The 25,801-nt window shown below is 40.8% G+C and overlaps 2 protein-coding genes and 3 long non-coding RNA genes across 29 annotated transcripts; 3 read left to right on the forward strand and 2 right to left on the reverse strand.

Moving 5' to 3' along the window:
• The first annotated feature begins 225 nt into the window (after window positions 1-225).
• Window positions 226-1,555, forward strand: LOC127342182 (uncharacterized). The gene has a single exon (XM_051368137.1). It carries the CDS (start codon window positions 280-282, stop codon window positions 1,252-1,254), a length of 975 nt encoding a protein of 324 aa, XP_051224097.1. The 5' UTR covers window positions 226-279; the 3' UTR covers window positions 1,255-1,555.
• Window positions 1,556-2,104: 549 nt separating this feature from the next.
• LOC127342183 (uncharacterized) lies at window positions 2,105-5,316 on the reverse strand. 6 transcript variants are annotated; one of them, XR_011755234.1, is made up of 6 exons: window positions 5,082-5,316; window positions 4,297-4,525; window positions 4,148-4,223; window positions 3,857-4,005; window positions 2,570-3,334; window positions 2,105-2,369 (listed from the first exon to the last, which is right to left on the reverse strand). It is a non-coding gene; the product is annotated as an uncharacterized lncRNA (long non-coding RNA). The 6 variants fall into 6 exon arrangements; XR_011755235.1 differs by having other exon boundaries at window positions 4,297-5,011; XR_011755233.1 differs by adding an exon at window positions 3,636-3,699 and having other exon boundaries at window positions 4,297-5,316.
• Window positions 5,317-7,008: 1,692 nt separating this feature from the next.
• Window positions 7,009-11,719, forward strand: LOC127342186 (uncharacterized). Of its 2 annotated transcripts, none has more exons than XR_007876324.2 (4): window positions 7,009-7,087; window positions 7,267-7,403; window positions 8,219-9,101; window positions 11,077-11,719. It is a non-coding gene; the product is annotated as an uncharacterized lncRNA (long non-coding RNA). The 2 variants fall into 2 exon arrangements; XR_007876323.1 differs by lacking the exon at window positions 11,077-11,719 and adding an exon at window positions 9,301-9,586.
• A 2,274-nt stretch (window positions 11,720-13,993) lies between these two features.
• LOC127342184 (uncharacterized) lies at window positions 13,994-22,407 on the forward strand. Of its 19 annotated transcripts, none has more exons than XR_011755250.1 (10): window positions 13,994-14,896; window positions 15,233-15,325; window positions 15,424-15,883; window positions 16,816-18,025; window positions 18,701-18,781; window positions 18,986-19,707; window positions 20,313-20,400; window positions 20,493-21,177; window positions 21,286-21,642; window positions 22,162-22,407. It is a non-coding gene; the product is annotated as an uncharacterized lncRNA (long non-coding RNA). The 19 variants fall into 19 exon arrangements; XR_011755249.1 differs by having other exon boundaries at window positions 18,986-19,087; window positions 19,210-19,281; window positions 19,572-21,177; XR_011755251.1 differs by having other exon boundaries at window positions 18,986-21,177; window positions 21,286-21,461; window positions 21,574-21,642.
• Window positions 22,408-24,286: 1,879 nt separating this feature from the next.
• Window positions 24,287-25,563, reverse strand: LOC127339552 (methyl-CpG-binding domain-containing protein 4-like). The gene is made up of 2 exons (XM_071827302.1): window positions 25,470-25,563; window positions 24,287-24,603 (listed from the first exon to the last, which is right to left on the reverse strand). The coding sequence occupies exons 1-2, from the start codon at window positions 25,561-25,563 to the stop codon at window positions 24,287-24,289; spliced, it is 411 nt and encodes a 136-aa protein (XP_071683403.1).
• Window positions 25,564-25,801: the final 238 nt, after the last annotated feature.

A 25,801-nucleotide genomic window follows, 5' to 3' on the forward strand; every position in this document is an offset into this window, starting at 1 on the left:
GAATAAAAATGAAATACAATATAAAATAAGCTTGCACACTACCATCCAAAGTAGATATTTCCATTCTTTTCTATGCAAAACTTTTAATGTGCACAATCACTTCCCTAACACAGAAAATATTAACATGGAAATGAAATTTTTTCAAGGGGCAATTCCAGCTCATTCCTTATTTACTACGGAGTAGTAGACATACCTAGATCTGAAAAGTACTTGTTAGTACACAAACTGGAGGGAGGTTCTCTCGTCTTCTCCCCCAAATCAGAAGAGCAAAAGCCAGCCATGGGAGATGCGCCCAAGAGCAGCTCCGCCCGCCGCTCATGGCACACCCTCTTCCCCGATGATGCTCCCACACCCACCGCTCCCTCAAGCCCACCCCCAGCTCTCAGGACGCTCCCTCAGTCGCAGTCGGCCACCAATCTGATTTCATCCCCGCAGCTTATAAACAAGTCGCCGGGCCAGAAGATGGACGAGGCCAAAGCTTCTCAGCAGCCGCGCGCCGGTGATCCCTCCGCCAACGAAGTCGTACAGGAGGTGGAGGCCTCCGCCAATGACCGCGTCCAGGAAGAGAAGGAGGCGCCCAAGACCGATCTGCCCGCTTCTGGTCCGGAGAGCACCCCGCTGGATGTGGCTGCCGGTGACAAGAAAAAGGCCGTGGCAAAGGGGAAAGTGGCAGGCATTCGTGTTTGGTCCGTGGAAGACGAGTTTGGCATCCTCGAGTCCCTTGCTGCGTTCGTCAAAGCTTATGGGAAACCTCCAGGTCGCTCCCAGCTGTGTGAAGTCGTCCGCGGGCACGTTGTTGACAAGAAAGAGTTCACCAAGACACAGATTTACGAGAAGGTCCGTGGGCTGAGGAACAAGTACTATACTATGCGGACCACCGCTGCTGCTGCTGGAGCACCACCACCTGGAGATGCTGATGACCTGCGCAAGTATGATCTATCCAGTAAAATTTGGGGTGATTCCCTGATGTTGCCCAAGCGTGAGATAAAAGAGAACAGCTCTGGCCAGCCACTTCTCCGTAGGGAGTTTGAGGAACTCCGGGACATGTACCCTCACCTCACTCTAATGGTGGAGGAGATCGCTGGTGGTGACCGCTGCTTTCTGAAAAGGGCGTTCGAGTTTATTGATGACGGTACAGCCTGCCAGTTGGATGCCAAGTTGAAGAAACAACGGATTTTGAAAATGAAGATTCATCAGGACCGTACGAGTATCACGAGGGAGGTGCTTAGCACGCTTGTCGAATACATTGCATAATACGCTGAGTTGGTCAAATATATGATGACAAGGTGTGAAACTGCTTCCTTAGTTTCGTAGTAGTATGTCAAGAACTTCTGCATCGTCATGTGCCCTCAAGTTCTTTATCTATGTTAGCTCTGATGAACCTTGATGGACCGAGTAGTTTATGAAGTGAGCCTGTTCTCCATTCTGCTTTGGTGTCATCGATATTATGTATTATAGTATTAGGACTTACCTGTGATTTGTCCTGATGTTATTATATTAGCACTTATCTATGGTACTTTTAATACCTATGATTTAGTTTCTTGTTTCTACTCAATATTGGTTCGTCGCTCTAGTCATTACTTTCCTATTAACCGGGACTAGGACATTTGCCCGTGCGTTGCTACGGGGCTCAAAATATCTTTTTTTTCACACAATATATAAAAGATAATGTATGTCTAAAAGTAATGCATAATAAATATCTAGTAGAGTGCATGTGCAATGCACTTCTATACAAGATCTTCACAATAAATATTCTGTGTTTCATCATAATTTTGGAATGATCTAGTATAATCATTAAAAACTAAAGCCAATTTTAGGAACTTGAATTGTTAGGCTTCTAGGTTTAGGTAGAATTTTATGCACCAATTTTTTTATACTACCTTTGTCTACAAATAGATGTTAGAAGGCTGTTTAAATTTAGATGTATCCAGACATCTGTTAGTGCATAGATACATCCAAATTTAAACTAATCTTCGATGTCTTTCTATAGATAGAGGAAGTAGAATTTATTTTTCCATGTAGTTTTCAAACCATTATTAAAAATTATAAAGAACCCAATCAGATATATTAGGTAAACTGTAGGCACCACAAGAATAACTTACACTAAAAAGGCATCAAGTGTCCATACAAATTTTGATACAACACACTAACATGATATATCCTCCTGTAAAAGGAAGTTGTAGAATGTACATTTACATAGTTAGATCTTCTACTTTGAAAGTATGAACCAATTTTGATTGCTTCGCTGGACAAATGATACATCTTAATTTTTTTTAAACAAAGTACATCTTAAAACTGATTATTCAACAGGGAAAGAATAACTAACACTCTAGCCAAGTTGGAGCTGATGCACTGTCCAAGCTGTATTCCTGAAAATGAAAACATGTCTATTAGATTTTTGTAGAACCAACTCGCTGTGCTAAAAGTAACAATTCCTACTAATTTTTTTCAAGGAGTCGGCTTAGCAAATAACTCTCTCTAGACGTAAATAATAATAAAAATGATGAAAATAAGTCCCATCTAATTTCAATTGAAGACATCAGCCAGATGAAGAAGAACATCTTATAACCTGCTGGTAGCGAAGAAAAGATGCTATCTCCATGAGAATATATTTGTGATTATCCATTCTTAAGAAAATACATATGTAGACTGAAGATCAGATGATATGGCTGCGCTTAAAAATGCACAAGATGATTTACCGGTACAAGAATTTGTCAGTAAAAACATGCATGACATTTCATTCCATGTCCATCACCAAACCCTGAGCTGTAATCACTCAACTGTGAAATCTCATAAACTATTTCAAAACAGAACATATCCTAGAGACTGCCCGTCTTTCATGATATTGTAACAGACCAGTATTACACGAGCAAGTCCAAACAGGCATGGCCGTTAGATGTGGAGATACACTTGGTCAAATACAAACAGATGATGGAGTAAATGAAAAAACCAAGTGTGTACAAATCTGGAGAGCAAGACCACACTGATGTACCATCTTGGCGATCAAATCTGGAGGGCGGGTACAGTTGGAGACCAATATTAGTGATGAAGCCAAAGTTTTCGTAACTTGAATCATTCTCAGCATCATTCGGAGGCAACACCTTTGAATCAGCCATTTTACATGTCGGTGCCAGACAGCAGCAGAAGAAGAAATGCTCGTGCAAATGCTTTCATTGATGTCAAATAAAAACCACAAACAGCAGAAGAAGAAATCAAATCCATCCGTAAGATGTCGAACTGCTGAAACAGAGAGCGGATTCCAGGTTCTTACGCCCTGCGCCTAGCTACCCGAGCACCAGCACAAGCCTGGACCTGGACCCCTCCTCGTATCTCCCTGGGAAAATCACCAAAACAATCATAATTACAAACTTTAGTATTTCGAACACATCGTGATATTGTGAACAGACTCGAAGAAAAATATGCATATATTTATTTTAAAGTGTAATAGATATTCTGCTAGCTCTGCTCCAAATATACGATATTGCTCATGTTAAACAGCTGAAAAAAGGATCTCATTCAGAAATACCAACAAAAAAGAGAATAGGTTATCTCAGGAACTAATCAGAATACATGAAGACAAATACATCAGACTTTGAAGCAAGTGTGTATATATATATAATTAAACACCAATCTACCTAAGACATCTTTCTCGACTCAACCGACCACATTGCCATCCTTGATGTTTGACAAGACCAACACCTAGAAAGCAGATTGCAATGGACACATAATACTTCCATATTATTAGAATGAAATTTTTACGAACAAGCTTAATTAAACACTTTATTGTATGAGATTACTGTAGTAGGGGATAACCACATGAAATAGGATAAACTTACTCGTTCTAAGAGGGGGTTACCAGGCACACATTAAATCAACATAAGACTGCTCCACCTCGCGACAAAGCAGCAAAAATCATCAATATAAAAACCCTTTTACAGTCACAGTCACTGCTGCCACATTAGCCTTGACATGGGTCATGAGTGTTCAGGTGAAAATGTCCATAATCTACAAAAAAGACTTTGCAGACTCAATTTGACTGCTATACACCAAGCACCGCTAGGTTAACTTACCAAATTTAACAAATCAACTCCAATCCAAATTATAAATAAACGAAATCAAATCGAACTCAGAGAGGCGTTAGGCGTACCCGCAGGCGTGAGGACGGAGTGTATGTCGAAACACCCAGGCGAACAAATGTTGAAATCCAAGTAAATGTCGACACACTACATGGAATCAGGAAAAATAATCAAATGTACAGAGTAATCACAGGTTTCACAATCTGAAGCAATGACACACCTACAAAATTCAATCAAGTTTGGCAAGATGAAGCCCGCCGTTTTCAGTATTGATTCATGCACATGCTGAAATAATGTGTGGAAGGGAGAGAGGTTTCAGCCTTCATGGATGGATAAGCTCTATGCGGGTCCTATTCATGAATTGGTTCCTTCTCTTCTTTTCCTCTTCTAGGCAAAGAAACTGAAAAGGCTCCAAATCATGGCCGAACAAATATAGCGTGTATTTTTTCCTGCAAAACTGGAGGTTATGCTTGAGCCTTATGAAGCCTAGGTATCCAGTACAATCGACCGTGCATGTTAGTCAGCAAATGTGCATGCATACACAATGTCTTACTATCGAAATATTGATGTTTAATTGTGTAGAAATATCTTGATTCTCTTTAAAAAGAGCTAGCATTGATTGGAAACATTGTACAAAGCTTGTAGGACAATCTAAAATGCATGTAAAAAAAATACAACAGGTTTATGTATATTAAACTAAATAACCCGCATTAGGTTTATTAAAATAACAAAGCATAAAAAAAATTTAGATCCAAAACTAATCTGGTTGCCTGCATCCTATGTGCTGCTTTGCACTGCAGCAAGCAATCCACGCCACCAAAGGAATAAATCCAACATATAACTCACGCAAAATCTTCAACAGGAAAGAAATCGAATATGATAAGTTCTGCCTGTTTGAAGACGTTGTGCCGCACTTGGATTTAATTGAGAATCATCTGCAAATTTAGGTTTAAAACACAACAGACTTATCATGCATGCATTTCAAGAACGGGGACCAAACAATACCTAAATGGAGTTCCATGCCTCACAGTGGCCGGAGATTCATGCGGCTCAGGTAGTGGACGCCGGAGTTTGTGGTGCTGCCGCCGTGGTCCTCGTGGTGATTCTGGTCGCCGCCGCCAAACACCACATCCGGTAGAACCTAGATTCGAGCCCACCAAGGTCAGGCAAGTCTGGGGATGGGGATAGTGGTTCTGGCCACCGCCTCCATCAGATCTGGGTTGGGGATGGTGGTTCTGGCCACCGCCATGGCCGCGTGTGTGGCCGGGACTTCCCTAGTGTTTCCGTGAAGTGCGACGAGAGGGAAAGATAGGAGAGATTTCTGGCGCGGCCCACGGCCCATGTTAGCGCGGGTGGAAGGGCAGGACGACCAAATCGGTTGTCGAAGCGCGACGACGAAGCAACGACGAAACGTATTGGCAGAATAAGGAACCATTTTAGTCTTTTTAAGTAGTAGAGATAAGTATTCTTCTCTCTACTCCTTTCAAGAAGATTTTTTTTTCTGTTTTAGCTACTAGCTCAGTTGAATCAGATGTCTTGAGTGATCAAGCTATTTTCACTTTGTATTTAGAGAACCAAAGTTTATAGATTTTTTTAATGAAGTTATGATCTACAGCTGGATGCACGGGCTTTGGATAACAAACCAATAATAATGGTACCGGTTGCATAGTAGTTCATGAATAATGGATGACCTTTTTGTACTACAGCAAATCATACTCTTCTTATCTTTATTTATGATTTCAATGATAACAATAGCAATTACAGTAAATAAAAATACCGAATATCTCAGAAGCAATATCAGTCTGTTCTGAAATTTAATGACGTGCAAGCATGACCTGTTCCTTAGTCGTAGATGAAAGGCGAAGAGATAAAGGTGCAGAAGATTATCCATTTAATAAATAAAAAAGTTGCTTTCATGCCTTATATCCAATGAATGAATAATGGCTTTTCCTTGTGACCTTAATAATATGGAAAAGTAAAATTTACTCTTAGGAATTACGAAACCATGATTCAGATGTGCATCTATCTGTCTTTTTGTGTGTATTTGGTATTTGCAGTGCGGGAAACAAATATAATTCTTGTGTGAAGCTGTATGTTTTTCACAGAGAACGTCAGTCAAGTTCTCATGCTGCTCATGAATGAACTCCGGAAAAGAAAAGCACACAAGCAGCTCTCAGGTTTGTCACCACATGAAAAAGCATGCAGGCTCTTGCTTCACTGAAGTGAAGCTAAATGAATATACTAACCCCATCATTAATCACCTTTTTTTTGATTGGTTCTGTTATAGTGAAATGCTTCTCTTTAACCATAGTGCTATGCACATTCATCTGAACATATGTGCAAACAAAAGACAATGGAGGTAGGTAGAACACTGCACAATTTGGATCATGGCCAACAGCAAATGGCAAGACAAATCAGATGAATTTCTTGGGATATTTTGAGATAAAACCTTGGCTAAGTAACCTGTATCCAGTTGTCTGTTATTGTGTCTTGATCCAAATTGAGAATTTCAAAATGGTTTGAATTTTTTTAGTGTTATATGCATGCGTATCGAAGTTATTGTGTGCTCATGATGTGGCCTCCCAGGTCACGGTAATGACCAGCTCTGAGAGAGGACTTATGTCTTTTTGTACACGTGGCTGTGTTGGGCATTCCATAGGGTACGTGTGCTGCATTCTCTCTTATTCAGTTCACTTCAGCTGTGCCAGCAAAAATGCTTGGAACAGCTGTACAAGAATACAACTCGGAGTGTCATTGTTAATACTAGGTCGGTTATCTTTCTGATTCAGTTAAGTTCAGCACAGCGACAACGACAATGGGAGCGTTTCTTTTCTATTTTTGTCTCAGTCCTTGGTTTGAAAAGATGAAAGAGTAGTGCTGCCCTTCATGTTGCACTTCCTGTTAATCTTACACACAACACTTCTCTTCCCTTACCCTGCCATTGCCAAGATCGGGCACGATACAAGATCGCCGTGTCCAGCAGTAATGTCTGAAACAGCCACACAATGCAGGTCGGTCACTTGCTAGGATTAGTCCTTAATTTGCCTTCTTCGACGCTTTCTTGGTTTCCAGCAAGATTGTTGATTCTTTATCACTGGAACCTTCTTAGTCTTGGTGTTGTGTCTATTCTCCAATGCGTGTTAATGGATCCTTGAGTCTTTTCTTTTTTCTGCATTTTTGTGGATTGCAGGGGAAATGTGGGCGGCAGCGAGGCTGGTGGGTGGTGGCATGAGGATGGTGGAGTCCCTGAGACTGAGAGGGAGGCTGCTCGTGGAGAGGGTGGCGTCCAAGGCGGTCAAGGAGGATGCCGACTAGCTCGCCACCAGGGTACCTTCTCCTCTAAATATTTGTACTCAGGCGTCAAACTCCTCCAACCGCAACTGCCTTTTATCCAAGTTGTTGTGCAGTTGTCTGGTCACAGTTGTACGAACCAGTAAGAGATTGCCTATGTTTTTTTGTGCATTGGCTGTGCACTGATCAGCAAAAGCTCCACTCCCCGATCAGGAATGATGCCCCCCAAAAAGATAAATTCTTGGAACAGGACAGGTTCACTCTCTGTCCTGTAATCCTAATTGTTATACATTGATCCTCTCTTTATACTTAAACTGATACTTGCTGTCCAAACCATATGGTTTTAACGGTCCAAAATCTAGCCCAACCATTGTATCAAACCAACGGTCGTTGCCGCTCCATGATGCGCTCGCCTGCTGGTCCAGCTCTCCGATGGTACATCCATAGATACCCCCTAGTCCGCATGGTGGTGCTTGTACTATTGTAGTTATTCCCTAATCTGCTGCCCACGAAGCATCCCATCAACTCTCCCAAAATTTTCTTTGCTCTCGTAGCTTGAACTGGTGCAATGCTGTCTCAGTTTCACGTTATAGAAAACAAGATGTATATGTATGTATTTTATTATATGCAGTTTCTTGTCATTATTATATGCCTTGTTTTTTAAGCACCGAGTTCAGATTCTTTGATTGTAGATAACAAGACCGGGAGATTTTATTAAATGTAATTTTCTTTGTCATTTATCATCTACCTTGTTAAGCATCGAGTTCAGATTCTGTGATAACATTGTTTCTTTTATCATCATACATGTAAATTAAGGAAACAAGACTATGTAACCATGCTTTTAATTTCAGCTTGCAACTAAATGGGGAACTATCTGAATACGGTTGAGACAAAGCATGCATCCCATGATGAGCAAGGAAATTGACACCATACAGGTACATATGTATGTTCAAACAAAGCTACTGTACTATATTTTTTTTTTTTGATTTGCTGCTCCCAGGTTTAAAACAAAATGCATATGGTTGTTTCTCTTGGCTAGATTGGGAAAAGAGGCAGAGGTAAGGTTCAGTCTTACTAACCATATCACAACAGATATTGGTCACCACATGGCCATGAGAAAACCTATCTATCATTCCAACAAATTTATGCATGTAGCCTACGCTCCACTCTCTATGCACACATTCTATATATGTACATTACAGCACCAGCATATATCAAATCACAAGGCAAGGAAATAACTTCTACAATTGATTACAGAAATATCTAGTTTAGTTGCATGCATGTCAACTGGGAAGAGACAAAAGCAACAAGATAATCATCATATATTGAAAATAAATAAAAACCAGCATGCCTAATCAAAGCTGAATACGTATACAAGCTATTGCTGCTTTTTAAACTTATTGTTGGATCTAAAGAAAACTTAACTTAACCGTGCTATTGAACTGTGTAATGGTGTTAGATATTTTAAATTATATTACACATAACTAAATTTATTTGATGACTTCGTATCAAGTTTGCACATCGACTTAGATGAAATATAGGGTAAGTGCTTCCCCGTGAACGCATTTTGGCTTGGTCATTTGAAGCAATAAGTGAATGTAGGAACTATTAGTTAGCAAATTATCATTCCTTTTGAGTTTGTGTACAAGGAACATGATTGAGGAAGCAAGAAGGAATGCAAGGCTGCAAAATTTGAGCGGTTCAAGCAAGAATGTATCGAAAGGAGACAAAAAGGTATAGATTATTTTCTAGGCATGTGGTAACCGGTCTTCTCTAACACATATTTATTTCACGTTTGCAATGCATGGGTATTTAGTTAGTATATTTAGAAATTTGTGCAACTGTAAATTTAAAAACTAGAAATGCACAACTACCCACTTACATACTTCTACGGGTAATTAAAGAGTTCCGCCAATTTATTTTTCAACTCTAGGTTTCATGATATGGAGTTCCACCTTGCTCCACGTAAAAGTTTCATGGGCTTCAAGAAATGAGTGTGAGATAGAAAATCCATACTGTATGATTGGTGTCACCCTTTTAATGCACACTAGTGGTTGGGGCGCCCCTTGGGACGCCTCCTCGCTGGTGCTCTGCAACCCAATCCCAACGCCCAAATGACAAAATGTCACATGGGTCTTGTGCTGCTCAGCTTGCTCAGCCTGTATTTATGTATACCTTAGCACGTCGAAAAGCAATTGATTGATAGCTTGCGTGCTGAATTTTGAACCCTTCTTTGTTTACTTGGTCACATAAACCATAAAATAAACTCTGGAGCGGTGAAATTATGGCAGATCGTATTACAAAAGAATAAGTCCATTTTACATCTTGCAGCAATAGAGCACTCTCGAGAATAATTTTGTAAATGAACTCCCAATTTCATCATCTAGAGCACCCCCTGCTACACTGACAAATATCAAGGTAGCTGGGACGCCAAAGCACATAAGTATGGTAGAAACATAATTAAGGAATAGATAAGGCATCCAGTTGATCACCATCTAATACAATACATTATTAAGAAGTCAAATAAATTGATTCACGTAACCATGGAGAAACTACAATTGTACATTTATCATGAAACAAAGCCAGACAGACAATGTTATGTTTTTAGGCTATCGCTTCATAGGCCATGGTAGCTTCTGATATCACAACATACCCGTCTCCTCATCTTCTTTTGGCATAACAGAATAAAGCTTAGATAGTTCTGAATCTACATGTTCTGGCAAAGGAAAAACCATGTACTCGTCAATTTCCATTTTGTCATAAAAAGTAAAAAACTCAAACACCAAGAAATAATACAGACGGTGTAAAAGAAAATCCATGAGCAAAAATACCCATAGTTCCGATAAACATGCTCGATACCTCTGGGGCCACACGAGCAGAGTTTCTCATGGTAGTCCCATTAATAAACGGTTTACACAGTGTAAAAGAAAGCTTGTAACAGAAATATCAATATAAATTTGCAGCAAAAGAAAGAAAAGAAAACATCTGAGTAGGACAGACTGCTCCGTGCCAATCTATTCTGCAAGAGAAATGCTAATTCATAAAAATTCATGCCAAGACTACCTGCCAGAAAACAAAGGGGAAAGAACCTTGCGTCTATATTAAATTTCCATTGTTTCAGAAATAAGTAATACAGCTGCACATAGATAATCAAAACGCCATCATTGATTCAAACCTAAGAACAGCTATGCTCTCGAGTCACATCTGTGTTACAAATGTATTTTCACAACAAAAAATCTCCCCTATGAGTCTGCTTAAACTGATGATGGCAGATAATTCAGTTATTACCTAATAGCCAATAACGATGTAATGCAGATGCTAGAAATACTTGCAACGCCGCATTAGTTCAAATAAGAAATCCATTCAAGGTCAGATATCGGAGGGGTTGCTTCTCGCTGAAAATACGTGTAGACAAAGTTAATAAAAGCAAACATTCTGAAAATAACTTTGTTTTCAACAAAACCTGAGAGTATTGAATTGTCAAGAAAGCATACTTCAGAACACGTTTTCCACCGAAGGAAAAGTTTAAGGCACCATCCACCTAAGATAACAAGTTATAAGGATACATACCGAGATGATCTTCAACAAAAGTGACCACACAACACAAAAACAATGAGAAAAAAGATGAAATAAATACGCCAAGTAATAACTCCGTAAAAAAGATCTTTCTTAATTTTTAACCAAAGCAACATTCAATTTTTGTTTGCAGGCTGAATATTGAGCAATCTGAGAAACTAAAGAGAGAATGTAATAGAGCCTTGTTTAACCCGGTACTTCACTACACGGGTACACTCGATCCAGTATCCATCTATAGAGATAATTGAAGAGCATAAGCATGATTACTCCATTAACGACATTGTTCACTTAGTGCTGCTGCAACGCTATAAAATTTCTTTCATCTGATATATGTGAAAAAATAGTGCATGGAAGAAAACTAACTGAGCTTGGCCTTATTGTACACAAATAAATATAAGCAATAAACTGCATGGGCGATAGATCATTTTGCAGAGAATTTCAGGCTCACTCTGTAGATATAGTAGCTTGTTGCCCAATTGAGAATCCCAACAGTCAGATACAGTAGACAGATATATCCACTATGATGGCTTGTTTCTCAATCAATAAAATAGGAACCTTAGCAGTTCTCTGTAAACAATATAGATAAGGTACCCACAAAAAATGAAGCATGTAAGTCATGTAGAGTAAGAAACATTGGCGTTGCTAAAAAAGCCTACAAAGGGGGAAGTGGCTACTTACAAGCTGGGTGTTCTTGTTAACTGAACAATTACTCAAGGGGTCATTTATCTTGATTGTTCAAGGCATAGAGAATATCAATTTGAAGTGAACCACCTACATGTTAGCATTGCATATGGAAAGTAAGAAAACATATTCTGCAAAGCTGTTGTTCTGCTAAGTTGTTCAGTTAATATAAACAATGGTAGCTGGTAAAATTAGGAATATAAATTGCACATATATAATCCACCATTGCCCATAAAAAGACAACTGAGAAACAAGCATAAACATGAATCAGATTTAAAAACCCAAATAGATTATAAATGGGCTGAAGCTTGAACCATAGAGAGCAAGGAAACACATAAATATGGAAGCTTACCAGCGAGTTTGTTGCTTGCTAATGCACTCCTCAAAGAAATATTGTAACCAAAAATCCCTCTTTATAAGTAACATTGACATTGATGAGTAAACAAGAATGTATTAGTAATTTTTGGCATATGTACAAAGATGCACATACATAAACCGATAAAGGAAATTTGGAGAACATGGTAGGACAAATAATTGCCCAGTTTTTGCTGCTAAACTCAAATGGTACTCTCACTGCAATCATGGAGATTTCATCACAGTGAGACATCCAAGATAAAAGATAAACGAGCAGAGTTTTTTTTTTTAAGCACTCTTTGCTTATCCGAAGGACTTGAGTGCACACAATAGGTGAGATGGTGGAGCTGCTCATGGGGGATGAGTGGATGGCGCCAACTGCATCAGATGTGTTCATCATGGGATTCATGCATCCCCATTGGTATGTCCTGCTGGCGGCGACGTCCGATGATTCATCTCGCCATCGGATCAACAACTCAATAACCGCCTCTCTCAATTTCCTTGTACAAGACTGCTGCACAGAAGACACTAATTCTCAGATTTGTGCTTTGCAATAATTTATAGAGTTAGAAATATGCTAAAACTTGATCTCTTATGTTGTATGTCCACGCCATGTCGACTCCTATGTCAAATTTATAAGTAAAAAAATAAGGGAAATGTGTGGTGGAGCAGATGCACTCCACGCACCCACCCCTTTTTTGACCTTTTCTTTTTCATATCTTTCAAATTATATAATATTTTGATTAGATTTTTTGCAAGTCACTAAAACATAACAAATATAATGGGGAAAAAATAGTTTGGAATTTTTTTGCGCAAATTTAAAATTTAAATTATTTAAAATTCAAAATAAATTCCTGATATATTTATATACATAATGACATAAAAAATCCAAAATATTTTTCCCATAGTCTAGTTGTTATGTTTGAGTGATCTGCAAAATTTCAAGTTAAAAAATTGTGTGGTGTGACAGATATAAAAATGAGAAGATGTTTGAGAGGGGGAAAAGAGCTAGCACGAATCTTGATGCAGTGTAGACGGTGCAGCGGGTGCGCACCAAGCACTTGCTCTAAAAATCCACTCTCAAAAAATAAATGAACAAAGCAAGATGCTTGTCAGACAACCCTCTCTTCAAACCATCAAAAACATGACTGACTTGATGTTTCAGCATGTCATAATCCTGCAGGTGCGCATATTCTACTATATTTTAACAATTTATCTGCTTTCACAAACATGGATTTTATCTGCTGAAAACAGCTTAAAAACAATATCCATTCTACATACTTACTAAGCTGCACAGAATAGTAGATGAATTTCTTCTTGCTTGCTTAGTGAGAATCTCAGGAACTGAAAATCAACATAAATCTAGAATCTAGAAGGTCAGAAGCATATACCTACACATTTATCTATTGGGTTGTCGAAAATTGACGACTTCAATGTACCAAGGTAGAAACTAAAGGTGCAAAGCTAGGTCTGCATAAAGAAAATGCTTGACTAAGCTAAAATACCCGTTGCACACAAAAATGATAATAAGTGTAAACCACTGAACATAGGAAAGTATCTAACGGCATACATGAGCACAAGATAAAATCTCCTACTTCAAGAGAAGAATTTTTTTAGGGTCAGTACACATGCATCTGGCTACAAGAAAAATCCTTGCATACCAATGGAAACACAATCTGAACAATAGACATGAAAGATCACATGAATGAGCAGCAAATTTGAGCACAAGACCTCTAAATGAGAGAAGCAACCATCCATTCCCCTATTGTTTATTGATGCAAGCAGGAAACAGAATAATAGACTAAAACTTCATGATACACCTACAGGATGAAAATGTTGCCCAAAATGTTGCTACAAATCCATCTGGACCTTACTAATCTACAAAAGGGTAATTATGTAGTTCAAAACAGAAAATATTACAGTATTGCCATATATCACATATCAACAATTTCTCAGATGCGTTTAACTGTTTGCTCTATTTTCCCCAGACAAATTTTCAAATAACAGCCTATTCTTCCTATAAATGTTGCAAGACTACTCAGCCATCCAGGGGGTCTGAGAGGGGCAAAACAATCCTGGTCGCTCGTTTCTACTGCTACAGTGAATTTTACATCCCACTTTCTACCTCAGCCGTTAGATTCAGTAATTTCTTTCTCACCCTTCCCTGCTCATTCTGAGTTCGTGACGCCTGGGCCCGTGCGTGCTTGGGGCCACTCGTCTGGGACTGCGAGCGTTCCTGCTCGCGTCCGCGAGAAACCCAAAAACGGTGAAACCCTAGCCATCTGAGAGCCTCTCTCTCCTCTCCAATCCCGTGCCCACTCTTCTCCCCGAATCCCCGCTCCTCTCCTCCTCCCGAATCCGCCGCCTTCTCTCGCTTTCTCTCCCGCTGTGCTGGTCGTGGACGGTGAGCGGCGGGCGCGGGCGGCTTCCCGGAGGAGTCTAGCGGCGCGGGCGGCGAGGCGAGGAGACTGGCTCAGAGGTCGAGCTCGCGCCGTCTCACCCTCCCGGCCGCATATGCGGGCACAACGGCAGCGGCTGCCTCAGGAGAGGAGGATGCGGCGGCGGTCCTTGGTGCGGGACATCCGCTCGAACTGGCGCGGGGAGACTGGATGAACCGACGGCGGCGAGGCTCGAGATCCCCCGCCTCATCCTTCCCTGCCTCTGCACCCGACGATGACGGCCCAGCCATGTTATTTGGGCGAGGAGGCAACAGATCGGGAGATCTATCCTTCCCTGGTGCTTGCGACGGCGGCGGCAACCGGCGGTAACAGCCAGCAGGGCCCTGACAACCAGGTACAGCGCTCCTTTCTTTTACGAGCACAAACTGCGCCGCGTGACACACCCAGGTACTGATCTTCAACCAAAGGGCAGCGGTAACCGGCGACCGGCGGCCAGCGGCGACCGGCGACCACAACCAGGTACTGATCTTCTTTTTCCCCGGCCATATCGCTCGATTTTAGTCGCACGCTACAGGCGCTCGCTCTCTTCCCCGTCCTCAACCACATCCGCTCGTCCTCTCATCTCCCTTATGCACGATTGAAAGCATGATTGAACACGCATGGGGTTTGCAGCAAAATGGAAATGTTTGCCTCAACTTTATGGTTTGCTTCGTCAGACTGCAACGTGTATGTAGAGTTGCATTTTCGGTCAGACTGAAATTGCGAATTTTCCCCTTCAGATTCAAGATTATGTTTGCCCCAACTTTGTGGAATCATTTCTTTGTACCCCATGTTTACGTTGGTTATCTCTACCAGACTACAAAAATTCAGCATCTTGCTTCCTTGCCGTCCACACTTCCATGGTGCCACCTCGACCTCACGGATCTTGCCAATGGCTATGACGCCAAGGTGAGCGTCTCCCTCTATTCTCGGATCTGCCATGTCTGCTGGTTCACTACCCACGCCCCTTTCTTGTTCGTCAAAGTTTGATTTGTTCATACTTTCAGGTCCTGCATGTGAACTGTTTGATGAAATTCGTCTGTGCCAATTCTTTATTGCTGCTCATGAAGCAGCTGCCGGCCAAGCAGAGATATTTATAATGTGACGGACTGCTGCCGGAAGAAAAAGAAGACAACGGCATCGCTGCCACATGGGATCTCCTTCTATGACGCTGTCGTGCTGGGTTTTGTTAGGTCTGTGCTCAGCGCTGTTCATTTTCTCTAAAAAGACTTTGAGACACATCTTGTTGAATTTGTATAGCTTTCAGCTGGGAAGGACACCAACATGGTTATAGACTTATAGCTGTTGCTCTTGGACTTGGGATATGAATCGTTGGGTGTTAAAAGCACTTCATAGCAGCTTGGTCATACCATGGATTCTTTGGAAGCTCTTTTCAGAAGCAGAGAGAGTGTACTACACTGGAGGATTAAAAGATCTTCGCAATATTTGCTTTCTCAATGTTAACCTGTAGGTATCTCCTACTCTTCAATGAATCTGTATTATGGTGTTCTTTATGTGTAGTATCATCATCGGGTTTGAGTTCATACTAAATCAGATAATGTTTCCAGGCACCGCCAGCTGCAGCCATTTTGTGTCATCTTTAAATGATTTGCTTGGAAGTGATTGCTTGCTAGAATAGTCTGAAAATGCCTCTTATCTTTGCTTAGACCATGTGGCTCGGTTCAGATTTTTATTTTCTGTGCAATAATCACTTCCTTTTTCCATTTTGGAGTCCTTATAATGTGCGGAGGAAATTATTCAGCAGCAATGCAGTTGGGTAACATAGAAAGACTATTAAGTATGCTCGTGTTAATATTCTAATCGCTGTCAGCGAAGTGTTCCCTTCAAATCTATGAGGTCCCAAAACTGATGTGTTGTGTTGGTATATTTCCCCCTTCTCATCCCATGTACCTGTTCAAAAGTTTGCATTGTTGATTCACAGTGTTGGTGCTGATGCATCTTTTCTAGGATGTATCGGTTCTAATGCATGTATGAAAAATTCATTCCCCTTTCTCGCGTTGTGCATGTCAATTCGGTACTGGTAGAACTTCTTATCTTGCTCTTTATTATTATTCTTATTCTTGATATATAGTTACTGAAGTTCAGTTTTATGAATTTATGAATGTATACGAGAAATTAGGTTTCCTATCTTTTTCTACTTTACTCGCTTCGATGACTGGTTTACCTGCTAGAGCAGCATCCCATTGTTCAGTAGAAGGTGAAGTAAGGAAGACATTGGTCAGGTTCTTAATTCATTCATACATTGGTCAGGTTCTTAATTCGTTCATACATACTCTCTGATTTGAACTAGCACATAACAATGTTGCTTATTGTCTACAGCTAATGCCATGTCTCTCTAGAATGCAATATACTAATAACTTTTATCCCAAAATTTCCAGCGCCAGTTGGCCGCGCTGCAAGGTACGCTAAAGATATCTGAAGGATTGATTGGCACTGTCAGTGTCTAGGTACGTAGCCTATGATTCTTTACTTCTCGATGCTTATGTCAGGGAATATATTGCCATTAATATCTTTAGCTTGCACTTTCCCTTTTTGGATAACCAGCACCAAGGCCTTATTCATGGTAGGGTAAATGCCTCTGGTGAAACAAACATAAGCAGAGGTTCATATGCTATTATATTTATTAAAACATACAGACGGAGATTGAAACAAGCATGTAAAAAGAGTTCCATAATGAAGGAAGATAGGAGTGACCCATTTCATTCGACATGGTTCAGAAAAATCTTAATACACTAGGGCTTGCTATAAAAAGTAATCCCATAGAATCTGGTTGCTTTGTGTAGCATCTAAAATCAATTAAGACAAATATTTGTTTAGTTTCATGGCGAGTATGTTTGTTAAAGGGCCTCGATATAGTTATAATACTATTAATTTATAATATTTAAGATGATTTTATAGTTATAAGCTTTAAGTAGTACCTTGCCATGGCCATCCTAATGGTTTAGAGCACGCTATTGATTTTTTTTCTATTTGAAATGGCGTAGTATAAGTTATAAGCTTTAAGTAGTACCTTGCCAGTTGCCATGGCCATACTAATGGTTACAGTAGTACATGCTATTGATTTATTCTGTTTGAATTTCTGAGTAAAATGTTATCCAGATGCGAATGGTACTGTACACAGTTGTAAAAGCTCCCTACGAGTTTGTTACATTTAGTTGGTAATGTTTACTGTGGCAGCCACGCAACACTGTTAATTTAGTTGAAATGACATTCTTTCCCCGTGATCATTGTTGCATAGAGACCATCTTAATTAACTTTTCACTTCATGTAATTATATGTACTCCGTAACATATTTTTTTAAGTGACTGTTACACAAAGACATGAATTATGGCATTGCAGAAGCAAAGTGCCATTGTTATCATCACTGTTTTTTAGGATATAGACTCTATGCCTCTCAATCCATTGGGCTTCTGTGAGTGCCGAAGTGTTTCATGATGAATGGTACATATAATCTTGCGACGTTTTTGTATATGAACTTCAGGTCCCATTTATTTGAACACGTGTCTGGTATTATGGGTTTCAGGGAACGACCTATGATCTTGGAATTGTCCATTCGATGCTATGAAGGTAACAGGTGCTCAATTGGAGGTACAACAATACATTCATGTTTGTTTTCTTGATGTAGTTCTGCTCATTTCAGTTGTATGTTTTGCTTTCCTTATCCTTTTGTTTGGTACAAGATGCCATTTGTTTTTAGTTAATCTGTCTTAAATTAAAGTGGCTAGGAGCTTAGGAGATGCTAAACTTGAGCTTATTTGCCAAAACAATGTTACTTTTCTTATCTGCCTAAACACCATGTGAGCTCCTCCTAAATTGCAGTAGTGGGAAATTAGTTGTTTATAGTTATATTGAATTAGGTAGTTCGGTTATATTGAATTAGGTAGCTCGCCTCCTGTCTACAAATGCTAATTTCATCACTCAAGAAGTTTCCATGGATTCCTGAAAATATATGATATTCATGCTCTGTATTTAATTGTAGCTCACAATCTGGTTGAGTGAGGACGGTGGACCAAATTGCAGTAGTGGGAAATTAGTTGTTTATAGTTATATTGAATTAGGTAGTTCCGTTATATTGAATTAGGTAGTTCGCCTCCTGTCTACGAATGCTAATTTCATCACTCGAGAAGTTTCCATGGATTCCTGAAAATATATGATATTCATGCTCTGTATTTAATTGTAGCTCAAAATCTCGCATGTTCAAGATATATCATTACTCCTTGGTATTATGTTATATTAATTTAAGTGTGGTGTGCATTGTTCCAGGAGCCCCCCCCAAGTGTATGAAGCATGCAAAGAGGACAGTTCTGAGCGCAGACGATGTTGATAGTGCTCAGGAATGTTAAGGTGCGTTTCTTCCAACAACTAAAAATAGGATGATAAAAATGCAGAGTTGGTAGATAACTATACATAGTATGCCTTGTATATGTGACTTTTGTAGTTAAATTATCTTGGTACATTTTCCCTTGATTTTGTTCTGGAATCAAGTTCAGAAGTTTTCAAGCAGTCTAGCTGACGCCATATGCTTTATTGCTTTGCATTTTCACTCAGCCTGTATACGGATTTGCTTCTGGTGACCCCTTGCGGTTTAAAAGAGCTGTGTGCCATAATGATCTCTTCTATATCGATGACAGGGAGGTCGATTTCAAAGAGGCAAGGATATTATTGATAAATGAATCAGATAAATTTACACTTTCTTTATTTTGATAATGAATTGGACATATGTCTGCCGCATACATATTACTGAAGCTCCTCTACCCAAACTCTCGACACAGCATTTGTATCTCACTGGCTAACTATTGAGGGCGTCCTCCAGCCTGCAATTCTAGATAATCCTCCTATCGATGGTTAGCTCCTATATTAATCACAATGTCTTGTCCTCACTTCTAACATCTCCACATGTTCTGCTCATATTTTTGCTCATATTTTTATCTGCTATAAGGAATATATTCATTCTTTTCAACCTTTTTGCGAGAGGATGAGAGACGATCAGCTATGAAGTGGAAAAATCCATTTTACACACCTATCTATTAGGTGCCACTTTATACATGACGTGCCATCAAATTGATCCTAGCCGCAGTGGTGTCGAGATTCGTGCTGAGCACGTTAAATAGCACTTTTCTGCTTTTGGCATCAGGTGTACAAAAGGGTGGTATAGTGATCTTGGAAGCAAATGGGATCCATGGGCTTCGGATCATTTAGCTTCCCCTGGTTCCCATGTTCATTGGAAATTCCCTCTCTTGCTGGTATTAATTTTCTGTCAGCTTGCTCAGGTATCTGTACTCGGTGGAATTTACTATATTATATGAACTATCTTTTTTGTTCAATTTTTAAATTTGTTACCGCTCCTATGATCTTTCTGCAAGCAGCTATTTAATGGTGAAATACCACATAGTTTGGTAAAGTAGTGGGATGATTGGTTTCTGTATGACCTTTTATTGAATATTATCTTGTCCCACTTAAAGGTTTCTTAGCTACTGGGGTGGTCCTTTGTTGGTTCACTGTGAAAAGAAACAATGTATGATTTATGACATATCCAAAATAATGAGCTTAGTGAAGCATAATGAAGATCCTAACGGAAGGAAGGAAACTATGCACAAAGAAATTTTACCAAAATAAGTGTGTGAATTAAAATTTACTGATAGAGTGTGTTTTTTGGAACATATCAACTTTAGAAATTAACCCAAGTGCTATAGGTTTGTGAATTAGTAGTAGCTTATGCGGGTGGCTGCAGTTTGTTGATTGGGAACCAGAGCCTCAGTGTTAGTAATGTTGTTACTTAAGATAGGACATAATAGCTTTGAAATTATCCCAATCAATATATGTTTGTAAAGTAACATCAGCTTACACAGATAGCTGCAATGTGACAAGCTTGCAGATTATTGGTGTATTTTCGAATCTTCAGCCAACAATTACAAGCTAAATTTATAACAGAATGCATACATGGCTAAGAGGCCTACCAAAAGGTACAGCCTATATGCTTAATGCTAGAGATATCCTACAGAACACATCGATATTGTTTGCCCTGATTGTTCATGTCTTCATTTTTTGGTTGAAGCACTTTTGGCTGCATATAGATTGAAGCATGGTTTTAAAGGCGTCGCCTAGGCGGTCAAGGTGTCATGCTCGCCTTGGACTGCTGTCGAAGGCGTCCCAATTGAACCGCCTAGGCGTCCAGGTCGTCGCTTAGGCAAGGAAGGCCTCGCTCTGGGCGATTTTGGACGCCATGGCCTGGTCGAGCGGGAAACGGAGCAGCCCGAGTGGGAATCCAAAATTGGAGCAGGAATTGGAGAAATTGGCCGCGGTAATTGAGGGAAATAGAGAGAGAAGACAGGGAGGAACCAATTACTCACAATAATCGACTGATTGAGAGAGAAATTGGCGGGCTGGGAGGGAAATTGGGGGCGGGAGAGAAGAGAGAGGAGGGAGCAGGGAGGGAAATTGGTGCCAGGGACAAGGGAAAGAGAGGGAAGAGAGAGGGGAACAGACCAGGGGAATCAGGTTGGGAGAGAAGAGAGAGGAGGGAGCTCCTCTCAAGCTTCTGGCGACTCCTACCCCTGGCGCAGCCCTCTCAGAGGTGTCGCCTTGCAACCCGCCTTGAGCGCCTAGGCGTTGAGGCGCCTCCCAGCCTTGGGACACCTGGCCGCCTTTAAAACCATGGATTGAAGATTGTGAATCCAATCATTTGGAAAAAGCAGCTGGTCTTCTTAGCCCTGTTGGCTCTGATTTTAAGCTCTCCAAAGGTATGGCTCCTACTCAGGTTCTCTATTGTTGCTTATGATGCCATTCTACTGTCCAATAATTAACTAAAATGATCTGGTTCTAATACACCAAGTTCTTCCTGTATCCAGGTGGCTTTGAGAGTGTATAGAATCTATGTTGATGTATTAAGCCTTCCATCTTCACCGAGGGAAGCAATGGCTCTACGGGACAAAACGAAGGAGTTATTGAGGACATGGATCCTCTCCATTCTTATCTTAACCCTCTTTGTAACTTTAACAATTTTCTTATTTTATTTGATCTATATGTATGTACAGAATTTTGATTAAGATCCCTGTATTTGATCAATTTATGGAGTTATTGAGCTATATATTTATCTATGTTTTTTCCTCATGAAGTTCTTGATGAATTTCTTACAGGAGGTGTATTGGATTTATAGATAGAAACACAATCTGAAGCAGGAGGCTGCAATGGAACTTTTTACCATGGTGAGTGCTTGCTGCAATCAACCAAGAGTATTCCCAAATTTTAGTCGTATTTCTTGGTTTAACTTATACCAAAATCTGAACAAACTTTTGAGAAAGTAGTGGTTACTCTGTAGGCCTATATGTGATAGTTGTGCACGTCGTTGTGTTTAAAGCTGTTAAGAGGGGTTTCATATTCCTTCAAGTGAAGTAGTCGGTTCATGGGCTGGCGTGCAAGTCATAGTTTGTAATTTTTAGAATTTTGTAGGATAAACATTTGGAATAGGATGTTTTTGAAGAAAGAAGGCATACACTCTGGTTAAATGTGGTGCTTCAGATGTATATTATTAAGTTTCTTGTTAACATGTTTACCAAAGAAAAAGTTTCTATGCTTGAAAGGACTCCCAGTAAATTAGCTTATCTTCCAGCTGAGATCTTAAAGATTTCCGACTATTTCTCTAAATGTATAGTGTTAGGATTCTGAAATGAAAATATATTCTCTTAGGTTTCTGAAATGTTTAATTGGCTTTGTCCTCTATCAAGTTTGTTAGGTAAATCTTGGGGCGAGCAGTGGATGGCTGATGGCGTGGATGGCCACGACGGAGTACTTGGTCAGCGGATTACATGGAGTGGAGTCGATGAAGGGAGCTGTAGCAGATCAAGGCGAAGAGTTAGAGAGATAGGTTAAGAGATAGGTTAAGAGGAAGAAATTGTACCGTTAACGCAAATTGTGATGGGATAGACGGTATCAGCCAATAAATTGTTTACGCGGGGCAAACATTTGCAATAGTTTCTCGTTCCGTGGTACCAGTGGTATCAGTTAAGAGGCTCAAAATCTCGAACCAAACTTTTTCTATTTTGCCACTCACAATAAGCATAAACATTCTTCTTGGAATTAGTAATTATCCTTTTATGTTTCTTTAACCATGCTATCTCTTTCGATACAATAACCATAATTTGCCGCCGGAGCTTATACATAAGCATAAGAACTGCAAACAATGGTGTGAAATCATACTAAATTATCATATCTTACTGCAGCACCGATGTGTGCAAGATACTAAAGCAGTTAAATTTTGAGGTAATTCTTAATACCAAAATAAGCTAAAACTTATGGTTTAAATTCTAATTTGATTATGCCATTTGCGCGATAGCGCAACGGGTCATCTAGTAACCAATAATGAAGCTCAGAACCAATAGAAAACCACTATCAATCTGGATGCCTCAGTCACTATACGATGGAAAAAGGAAACAATCAAAGTATACCTTTAATCCAACGCTTTAATGGAGCTTCTAGTCTAGTCATCGTATCCCCACATCTACAGCTAGCAAATCTCCTTATCTGATGTAAATAGAGGGGAAAACTCCCAAGTAGCACACCCGTAAATGAGAAGATAAGAGGAACATGTGGCTGGAGGGGTTTGAAGAATTCTCACCAGCACAGGCCACAACAATGTCCGTGGAGACTTCCAGAGACACTGGACCAGGAGGAGGCGAGCAGTAGGCCGACGGAGAGGTGAACGGCCGGTTTGCATCCTCCTTTTGCTAGCCACACTCACCTAGCTAGAAGGTCCAGCCTCCAGCGTTATCGTCACATACCTCGTCGCAGTGGTATCCCGCCACAGACACCTCCTTGCGGTGGCCTGCCCCCGTCCTCCTCTACTGAAGATCCTCCTTTGGCTCGATCTGCCGCAGCAACACCTCATACACAGCCTCGCCGGAGCCCTAGCCGCGAGGCCCTCACTCACTAAAGCGACGGCGCCACTTGTTCTTGTCCTCCAAGTAGGCCGAGGCCGCAACTTCTGCGCCTCCTGATCACCAAGCCGCGATTGCGTGAACCACCGGCCAGACCGCTAGAGTCTAGAGGAGGGAAGAGGGAGATCTGGGGCGGCTGGAGGGCGACAGAGCAAGCAGGAATAGGGATTGGAAGCGGAGCGAGCGCGCTGGGTGTGACGGCTAGGGTTTCTATTGGGTGGTTTTGTTTCACGCTGCAACAGCCGAGATGCACGCGGAGCTCAGTCACAAATCGAACTGCTTGGAATGCTCTCGCTAATGCCCATCCCTTGAGCGGTATCGTGGAGCGCCCCTGCATAGGCCAACCATACACGCACTTGCTTGTTTTCAATTTGTTGTAGCAATAGTCAGTGATTGCAAATTTTAGATGTGTTTTCCCAAAAAAATATCATAGACGGTAGACGCCAAACCCTTCGTCCAATGTTCAAGAATCAAATTTATGAGAAGAAGTTGATGCATACAAAAGAAAAAAGATTCAGTAAATTACAGTTTTCAGGGTTACACAACGGATCCTAAAAGAAGTAACACCACAGAGAGATAAATCGACTTGTCATCGACTTGACCACCTTCCACTTCAAGGCAGGCACATGAAAAGTTTTATATTTTCTGTCCTATTTGTTTCTTCTCTTGCCTCCAAGAAGAGCTCTGCAAAGAGTCTCCTCAACGATGAGAAATAAACTATGGCCATTGTAAAGAATCTCAGAATTTTACTAGAAGTTGGTGCATAAAAGAAGGAGAGATTCAATGAATTAAATTCTCAGAGTAACCCAACGGATACTGAAAAAGGTAACATCCTGGAGAGAAAAACCGACTTGACTAGCTTCAAGGTAGGATCATTCAAGCCGGCACATGAAAAGTTTTGTGTTTGCTATCATAGCTAGTTCTTGCTCCTTGAAGCATTTTTCGTGCCATCCTTTTTAGTTCTCCACACAGGGTCATTCGAAACATTCTCCTCATCAATCTTGGCTGCTGTAAAACTGAAGATTTCCACTGATAAGCTATCTTTGTACTCTGGACTCTTGTCGAGAAAGTCCTGCATATCCGCTGTGCGCTTTGCATGCTTCCCATCTGGCAGGATATGGTGAATATCCATTTTTGCAAGATCACCTCTCATGATCACCAGCCTCTCAGTCTGGGGTGGAGGCTTGTCCACAACCGAAATGCGGCTGCTGTCGTACTCAATGTCTGCAGGGTCTTCACACGAGCAGCAGCCATGTCTTTACTGCAGAACCATGGGTCTTCAGTGAAGTTCTCACGCATTGTCTCAGATTCATCTTTGGTTGTAACCGTGCAGCATTTTTGACATCCACAACACTACTGCGCACAAGCCAATGGATTCCTCTGGACCTTGTTTATATACCTTGCCAAAATCAGAAGGTTTTTTCTTAGAATTTTGTTATATTAGGAGAACAGGCAAGCGATTCATCTGAACTAGGAATTTTCTACTGTCCATACTATTTGTAGGATGGTAGTTGGATAGTGAAAAAGGTACTGCAAACACATCTATATAGACACTTAAAATAGAATGCATGCTCAATGTATAAATCTGTTACATGAATATATTAATTAATTTTCCATGCTGCCAGTTGTCTTTGGCTCAACAATGTCATAACACATTCTTATAAATTTTGTCCTCAGCAGAGCTTCAAGAGGCAATTTCTCTAATAAATTGTTCCTTAATTCAAATTTTTTTCGAAATGGGAGCATCGCCCCAGCCTCTGCATTCAAAGGATGCACACAACTTTTCTTTATTAAATTATTTGTATAGCCTTACAAAGGAGATACAAAGATCAAACTCGAAGCCACCTTTCCAGCGATAACTCGCTATCCCTGCAAAAGCGATGAAGGAGGTGACCATGAACAGGACCATTACTCTGATAATACACCAACGCACATTATCTAAAAACCGAATGCCTACCAAAGCTGCCCATTGGTGGGTGAGAAGCACAACCAGTTAATCAGACCCTGAGCGTACGTCATTACACACGCCGCAGAAATCACTACCACCGTCTTCCTCGCACCCATCTTCAAGAGGGATCACCGCATTGATCTTGCCAGACCTGCCGTTGATGTCACCATGACGCTAGACAGCTCCACCATCCTGCACGCGTCCAGCAGTCCACGACCCTGCAGCTCCACGCCGCCGAGAATCATCGACGTCAACGTGGTAGGTGAACACCACTCCACCAAGATCCACCTCCATCCACCGAAAACCTCCATTGGCCTCTCTGACCATGCACAACTCCATGAATGATGCCCTTAGGAGGGAAAAGACTTGGTAGCGCCGCCATCATCTGATCCATGGATCTAGGGTTTCCCCCAGGGCGGCACGAGTGGGCAAACACGGGCTGCAATGGCGATGCCTTCAACAAGGTAACGACGCGTGAAATGC

The sequence above is a fragment of the Lolium perenne genome, chromosome 3, assembly GCF_019359855.2.
Source record: "Lolium perenne isolate Kyuss_39 chromosome 3, Kyuss_2.0, whole genome shotgun sequence".
NCBI lineage: Eukaryota > Viridiplantae > Streptophyta > Magnoliopsida > Poales > Poaceae > Lolium > Lolium perenne.